General features: G+C 36.5%; 1 protein-coding gene across 1 annotated transcript in view; it reads right to left on the reverse strand.

Moving 5' to 3' along the window:
• grm6b (glutamate receptor, metabotropic 6b) overlaps positions 1-8,160 on the reverse strand; it is a 19,598-nt gene extending 11,438 nt beyond the window's left edge. The window contains exons 1-3 of the mRNA XM_016564624.1: positions 8,002-8,160; positions 6,238-6,853; positions 874-1,090 (exon numbers count right to left, since the gene is read on the reverse strand). Coding sequence (XP_016420110.1) covers positions 874-1,090; positions 6,238-6,798 — 778 coding nt within the window. The 5' untranslated portion in view covers positions 6,799-6,853; positions 8,002-8,160. The remainder of the gene's footprint in view (positions 1-873; positions 1,091-6,237; positions 6,854-8,001) is intronic.
• Positions 8,161-8,935: the final 775 nt, after the last annotated feature.

Raw genomic sequence — 8,935 nt, forward strand, 5'->3', positions numbered from 1 at the left:
TACAGTGGGGGAAATATTTATTTGATCCCCTGCTGATTTTGTAAGTTTGCCCACTTACAAAGAAATGAAGGGTCTGTAATTTTTATGGTAGGTTTATTTTAATGGATAGAGACAGAATATCAACCAAAAAATCCAGAAAAAACACATTATATAAAGGGTAGAAATTTATTTGCATTTCAGTGAGTGAAATAAGTATTTGATCCCCTACCAACCAGCAAGAATTCTGGCTCCCTCAGATTGGTTATGTGCCCATGTGGAACACAGATTAGTCCTGCCACTTTAAGAAGTTACTCCTAATGTCAGCTCGTTAGGTGTATAAGACAGTTGTCCACACAATCTGTATCTTCCATTCCAACCTCTCCCACCACCATGGGCAAGACCAAAGATCTGTCAAAGGATGTCAGAGACAAGATTGTAGATCTGCACAAGGCTGGAATGGGCTACAAGACCATCAGCAAGAAGCTTGGTGAGAAGGAGACAACTGTTGGTGCGATTATTCGGGAATGGAAGAAATACAAAACAACCATCAATCGGCCTCGGTCTGGAGCTCCGTGCAAGATCTTGCCTCATGGTGTAAGGATGATCATGAGAAAGGTGAGGGATCAGCCCCGAACTACACGGGAGGAGCTTGTTAATGATCTTAAGGCAGTTGGGACCACAGTCACCAAGCAAAACATTGGTAACACACTATGCCGCAATGGACTGAAATCCTGCAGCGCCCGCAAGGTCCCCCTGCTCAAGAAGGCACATGTACAGGACCGTTTAAAGTTTGCCAAAGAACATCAAAATGATTCAGATAAGGCTTGGGAGAAAGTACTTTGGTCAGATGAGACCAAAATTGAGCTCTTTGGCATTAACTCGACTCGCCGTGACCTGCCTCCCTTGATATCTGAATGAAAGCATCTACACCACTCTCTCCATAATTCCCCTCTGAAGCCAGAGTAGAAACATAGTTCCACCCCATGGCTTTGACGATGTCCACCATCGCCTGGGCCTGGAAGGAATCGGGCGGCACGACTCGGGAGAAAAAGTCGTAGCGATTGTTGTCACTAAGCTCAGGTGCTGGTGAAGCATAACTGATCTGAGGTATCTGCAAAATGGAAGATACATAAAACATCAGCGATTAGCAGGACTCACTTTGCTTCCTTTTTACAGTCAAGCTGCTGCAAAAAAAATGTGAACATGAATTTCTCTGATCTGCAAAACTGATTTTATTGGCTTTTGTAAATAGTTTAAATTCATTTCTCACAACATGTTACACACATCATGAAAAACTGACATTTTACTGAACATTTTGCTGAAATTAACACTTTACTGTTTGTATCATTCTTGAAATGTCTATGTTTGCGTGTTTGTGCGCAATTTTTCAATGACTCTTTCTGTATGTAGTAATTTAATTACAATTTTTTTCTCAGTAACTGTAACTGATTACAATTACATTTATTTTGTAATTAAATTACGTAATTCCGTTACATGTAACTAGTTACTCCCCAACACTGAGCAAAACAACCCTAGCTTTAGTGGTAGTGTTTTCTGCAGCACATAAAAATCCTGGGGAAATTCAGATGGCACGAGCTACCACTGTAAAAGCATTTGTTTGTATAAAAAAAGGATGAGAAGATTAATTTACTGTTGTGCTAGTTTCTTAATAATGCAGCTGATGTCACTGGACTAGTCTTTGCGCAGACTAATGTCTGCCGAGCCCGTGTGGCTTAATGAAAGGTTCTTTAAAGAAGCCGGCCAGTGGACAGTGAGAAAAGGTGGATACAGACCGGAGAAGGAGAGAAGAGGGAGAGGACCATTTGACAGATTATCTGGAAGGATTAGAGGGGTTTTAGTCAAATTACGTTAAACTCAGAGGGAGAGAGACAGATCAAGAGACAAGGTTGCCATTTCTCAGCCATAAGCCATACAATATATTTAATTCTACTAGCTTAGATGCTACAACATATTTAAGCGCTCCTCCCCCATCATGCAACATATAGATTACAGTGTGTGGCACTACTGTTGATCTACCCATGACCATCTAGACACTTGTTACATCTTGCATGAGAAAGAACAAATTTTAAAGTTCGCAAATGCAAACTATCCATCCAACCATCCAAATGCAATTCTAATATATTAGTTTAATGCAAATATACAAGCAACAAACATGGTTATAGGAGGATGTTACTGAAATATTTAGTCTCAGAAACTGATTTGTTGCTATGCTCCATAAACATTATAGCCTTCAAGCCTTTCCACATCTGAGTCATGTCAACATTAACAGCAGTCACATGCACGCATTTCCTAGAAGTGTTTCAACTTGTTGCCTAAACATCTATTTTTTTGAAAATATGAACATCTGCATTATTTTGTTATGATCTGACCCTTAACAGTGACTTTAACTGTTAGCCAAATACAACCCAAAATATTCAGGTTGATTCATCCAGATTAAATAATATTTCTGATTAAAAAAAGTTCATTTAAAATACATTTTAGGTTACCCGGCAATTATTATAAATTTTTTTTAGTATAGGATACTCTATGATTTATTAAAGATTTACAATGTGATTTTGATTTTACAATTTGATTTTTTTTTTATAATGAAGGTAATAATGACTTTTTGCTTAAGGAAATTCCAAATTATTCTTTTAAAAGTGACAACGTTGCAAGATAAAATCAAATTAAGGAAAAAAAAAAAACACTTTTGTATGGCACTTAATCCAATTATACAAAAATCTGCTTTAGGCTGAATGTCATCCACCAATCACATAGACCAGATATAGAATGGTAATGTAAATTTATATATAGAAATACAACTTGTGTTGTCTTTAAGACAACCTTTTCCGGATTTGTGAATACCATTATTTCGAGAATGTGAGACTAAGAGACGAAGTGCCACCCATAAATGCTGGCTATCTGTCCATGTCGATCTACTTGCTAAAGGCTCACACTCATTGAGCTAAGCCACAGAACAGAAGCTGCCTGTAAATTATAACAGGGCAGCTGCATTTCTCTGGGCTCACGCTTGATTTCCCATCAGGAGTCTGAGCTGGTGAGAGGGCTTTAATGGAGAGCAGATCCTCCATAATGCTGTAGTTAATATCTGCCATCCTCAGTTCCCACTTACCAGAACTCAGTAAGGAACATAGACATGAACTAGTGGGAAGATCGACATTTATAGAAAAAGATTCAAGATGGTTTTTATATTTTTAATCTCTGTGTGACTAAATCATTGTTGTACGTCCATACACACAGTCCCTTTCAATCAAATGATTTAAACTCCTTATTTGCTCCCTTTCGATCACTATTTAAAACTATTCATGGAAGTCTCTTTGTTTTTATTTTATTATAATATTTGACAAAAACACTGTAAAAAAGATTAATGTTTATTATTATGTATTGTTGTATATAAACAAAAAAATCCTTTTGAGGAAAACAGTGTGGAAAACTACCTTGATAGTTAATAAATTATTAATTTTATTTTAATTGTATTTTACATCATGCACTAAACGTTATGAATCTAATAAGCTGGTTGAAATTATACTTTTAATAATGAAGAAAACAAACAAACAAAAAGCACCCTGGCAAGATATCAGGGTAAAATAGGGTAAAAGATTTTAACCTATACAGTAGATATCACCATACTTCACCAGTTGATTAATCACAGTACATTAAGATTGTTTTGCATTACAAGTTTTCTGAAATGTTATGTTCAAATATGAAAATATGAGGATATTGGATAAAGTCATGTTAAAAAATTGTTTTAATTTTGTTGTCATATTAAAATTTATAGGTTAGACAGAATTGTGCATATCACTCCACATATCGGAAAATACTGTTAACAGCCAGAAAATTGTTTTAAGGAATTAAATATCATATAAATCAGGCAAATAATATATGAACAACCCCCTCTGTGAAAAACTTCAGAATATAGAAAATAATAAAACTCGTAAGTTTGGTGTATGTAAGTGCTGCTGGATTGAAGATTTCTGGCCCAGTATATGAGGGGGAAAAAAAGCTTTGAAGATATGTATTGTAATTGAAATCTACAGAAGCAAATAGATAAAGTCTATAAAGTGTAATAAAATAAATGCCTAAATGTGTATTTTTGATGGAAAAGAAGAAGACTAAGAATGTTGGACTAATGGACACAAGACTAATGGACGTAAAAAAAAAAAAAATAGCTCAACATCTCATAATTGACCAGTACATGAAAAAACAATGGTTTTTCCTGTAGAGTCTTCAAGATATATGGAAGTCCGGGTGACACTTTTTATTCCAGTAAATATTTCTCAAGGTTCATTTGTTCATTTATTCAACTAGCCCCAGTCTCCCCTTTATCCAATATTATAAAAAGGCTAGAAAATTTAGATATGATTGTTTTAGCTGTATCAGCCAGTCCTGTTCCAGAGTGTATAACTAAAAGTAATGAATAACCACAGCAAAATATGATTAGGATGCACAAATTCCAGGTATAATGTCCTGAGAGAAACCTAATGGAGCTCTGACTAAGTCACTTTTATTTTGTGAATTGTTTATCTTCCCTGAAACTGTGATGACTGAAAATGATTGCAGATAACTCCTGTGTGGGGTTATCAGCTCACGTACTAAGCACACGCAGCCTGATGCGGTGACCACAAAGAACATTAATGATTAAAACAAATAAATAAAAAAATTTAAAAAGTGGCAGAGGGTGGAATGAAATTGAATGTAGCTCAAGTGTAGGATTTGCAAACTGAATGACGATCTGAAAATGAGAAAGGATTTGAAATTAAATGACATGCACACATGCACACAGCACATTTCACCTTCGTGGTTGTCAATGTTTTAAGGACACGGCGCAATTCAAAAACACTTCTCACTTCAAGGAAAATATGATACACTCTCTCAGAACAAAATAAAGGAAGAATCTATATCGTTTAAGAAGCTCTTGCTGAGAGGCCAGTGAGTTGAAACACAATCCAAACCTTTTAACAGAATTAGTTATACTTGCTGTAGCACTGGCCCTATCTGCAGCGCTGCAGAATCCAGTCTTGCAGCAAAACCATGCAAGAGCTCCTCACAAAACAGAAGGGAATCCAATGACTGCCACACACATATACAACATAAACAGAGCCTTACAAAGCACACAAAAAAACATCACCTAATTACAAATCTGTCTTATAGAAAGACACTACAGGCAAAACCATTGTTTTTACATGTACTAGTAAATTCTGAGATTTTGGGCTATTTTGTTTCATAACATGCCTTCTTAAAATTAAGACATAACATGTGGAAAGAAAACATTCAAAATGTACATTTATTTTATTAGATTTTTTTACATTTTAGCCATTTGCACCTGTAGATTTCAAATACAATGCACACATTTAAAGGCTGTTTTCTCAAAGTGAGTTTTTTTCTCACGCACTGTGTCTGAAATCTTCATTTCAGTAGCACTACTTGAACCAAACTTTGCAGTTTTGTTTCTATCTATATTCTATATTCTTAAGATTTTTACAGGAGTGTTTTCTCATTATAACATCCACCTGATTTATTTTATATTTTATTCTAATATGGTGAATTTTCTGGCGGTGGAAAATATTTTCTGATTGATGGAGTGATAAAAATTCCTCCCTCAAGATTTTGAAACTGGCTTTATCCAATGCTCAGACTTCTGTTCTGGAATGTATGCAAATGAGTGCATATTTAATTAGATAGTGCCTCATTTGCATTACATTTGAGAAAACTTGTCATACAAAACAATTGTCTTAGTGTCCGGAGAATAATAAACTAGTTAAATGGTTAATTTTTTTTACACTATTCACCTGTAGTGTCATGCCTTGAAAATGAAGTATTTTTCCTGAAACTGAGGGAATCAACATTAAATGTAGTTAATTAAAAAGATCTCTCACCGCAAACAGACGAAGAACGTTGGCCACCATTATGGACACAGAGCTGGCCGAAGCCCCGATGACCCCTACCACACGCTCTGGTTTTGGGATGATGGGCGGTTCTCCGTTGGAACATCGAACATCTGAGTTGTCCTTCTGGATGAGGGCCTGGACAAAGGTGAGGGACTGTTCCAGCGCATATGTATCCCTGGAGCACGTGTCCAGTATCCTGGCACCCAGAAGCTGCTAGGGAAAGTATGGTGATTTCTAATAGTATTTTTTTTTCCACCTGCCTTGAAGCCTTTCTGGAGCCTGAAACTGAAGGAATCAACATTAAAATGTAGTTCATTAAAATTAAGTTAGCTAAAAAGATCTCTCTCACCGCAAACAGACGAAGAACGTTGGCCACCATTATGGACACAGAGCTGGCCGAAGCCCCGATGACCCCTACCACACGCTCTGGTTTTGGGATGATGGGCGGTTCTCCGTTGGAACATCGAACATCTGAGTTGTCCTTCTGGATGAGGGCCTGGACAAAGGTGAGGGACTGTTCCAGTGCATATGTATCCCTGGAGCACGTGTCCAGTATCCTGGCACCCAGGGTAATGTTAGGCAGCAGGTCTGGGTCACTGTTGATCTGGTCCAGCGCATACAACATGGCCTCCATACGATGGATCCCCTTCTCCTTCTTAATTTCCCCACAAGGAACACCAGCGGGGCCCCTGGAATGCACCGGAAAAAGGCCTCCCAGAGTGATGTCACCCTCGATCTTTATGGAATGAGGCTGAGTTTCTGAGGAGGCCCAGGTTTCTGGAGTAAATCCCATCATCACAATCCACATGACGTGAATCAGGGAGCCCACATGTTGTCCGGGCGCCCCGCTGATCCTGCGGTGATGACATAGTGATGCTGTGTGGTGCTGTGATGTCATAGTTGCTGCCATGCAAGTGGCTGGTTCTTCTACTAAAGCACAATGCTTTCTTCTCTACCTGTGTCTCCTATGGAGAAATGAGACAGAAGGTGTACATGAGAATATGTATAAAACATACCTTATGACAGCTCTGCTTTGTAGATAGAATGTGTGATAACGCAGCTGAATGTTTGACCTCTTGACCCACACTCACTGATATTATTAAGATTAAATTAAAAACTGCTGAGTAAAACTTTTAAATTAAATATAATTAAATACAAATAAATGTAATTAAATATAATAATTATAGTATATAATATATACTTTATAATATTGTAAAATAATTTGTAGTAAGATTTTTTAAGTATATAAATGTTAGTTAATACAGAATAGGAATGAGTTATATTTTGATTAAAGATGTGATAAATTATAATGCCTATTTATATTATTACATTTATATTAATATAATTTTCACAAATACACATTTTTTCACAACTTACCATTCCATTTATTTATTTAGAATCTTTTAACCCAAGGATTTGGGCTTTGATTTCCATTTTTCCTATTCCATTTGTTCCACCATAAATATTCAACAAAGAATAAAAAATGTACCAACCAACTTGGTTACACATTCATATACCATGGCACAATGATATTGTAAGGTACTTTCAAAAAATACCATGGTATTGCCATCATAGCACAGTGACCAAAGACATTGTACTACCATGGTAATTTTTTGTAAGGATGCATATTTTTTTACATCCTAGAAGTACTAGTTTTTATTTACCGAAATGCAGTGCATATAATGTAATTTTATTATTGATTCCACATCTGAATGATCAGCTACTTTATATTTTATAATTATTCTTCAAAGTTATATTTCAACCTAAAGTCTCTGTCCTCTAGAAAATGAACTCACTTGCACGTCTTCGCACTCAACAGACCGTTGAGAATAAGAGGGCATGTATAGGCATGCATATTAAAATTGTATGTAAATTAGCTCATACATATTCAGCAACAGGTGAGCGGAAAAAGTGCTATATTTGGATTAAAAACTGAAGTTCCCGCGGGAAGACACACGCGCCCGTTTGATTAAGCGTTGAGGCGAACAGCAGCACTAATCCCTCTTCACCATTTATCGCGTTACTAGACATCTTTACAACATTTTACGCACATTTACATTCAATATACTGACGTAAGGATTATTAATTTATTCGCTTCTTAAAAATGTCTCACCGACTGCTGCTGATGCCAGTGTGCGCCCATCTGGAACTGAAGTTTGATGGTTTTGAAGCACGACAGTAAACGTCACCAGCATCCCAGTCTTCAGCTCTCATCTTAAAATGTCCACAGTCTTCTCACACACAACGACAATCTAAAGATTCTTTTGACTAAAATGAGATCTTAACGTAGAAAGTATTCAGAGCTTTAGTAAAACATAAAACGAGGGAAAAGGTGGAAATGCCCAAACATTCCACAACTGATTCTACAAATCACTGTCAAATCCTTTAAAAGCCCCCTGACTCTGTCTCTTTCCCTCTCTCTCTCACTTTGTCACTCACTCACCCACTCAGTCTCTCTCAGTGTGCACTAATGGGCACAGATTGGGATTACCACATGCATGCATTTGAGAAGTCTCTGAGAAAGATGGACCGTATATATTTTTAATGTGAACTGCTAGATATAGTTCTCTGCATTCAGGCCGTCTGTTTATATATACGCAACAATCTGGTCTCCTCATAATGATTTATATGCTTTGTTTAGTAGCTACATTTTAGAATGACTTTTATGCCTTTTTATAAAGACAGATAATCTAGTTGACCTCAAGGTCACGTGTGTTTTTAAATGGTATTGTATAGCCTTACTTTAGTCCATAATAGCACCATCGCTGAAATACATATGGGCTAATGGCTTTTTACATTCCCAACATACTGACTGACTGTTCACTTTTCACTTTTTGTTCACTGTTCATCTTTTGCTTTATGTTATGAATGAATTGTTCAAATAAACGCATCATATTACATTTTAAAGCAAACCAGCAATTGAGTGACAAAATATTCCTTGTCCACAGATCATTTAAGGTGCTTGTAATATTTTAATTTATTTATTAGTGTGCTTACAGATGAACTGAGTTGAAGTATACAGCTATACTATCTGTATTACTATCTGT

Source organism: Sinocyclocheilus rhinocerous, unplaced genomic scaffold (assembly GCF_001515625.1).
Source record: "Sinocyclocheilus rhinocerous isolate Xijiao unplaced genomic scaffold, SAMN03320098_v1.1 scaffold889, whole genome shotgun sequence".
Classification (NCBI taxonomy): domain Eukaryota; kingdom Metazoa; phylum Chordata; class Actinopteri; order Cypriniformes; family Cyprinidae; genus Sinocyclocheilus; species Sinocyclocheilus rhinocerous.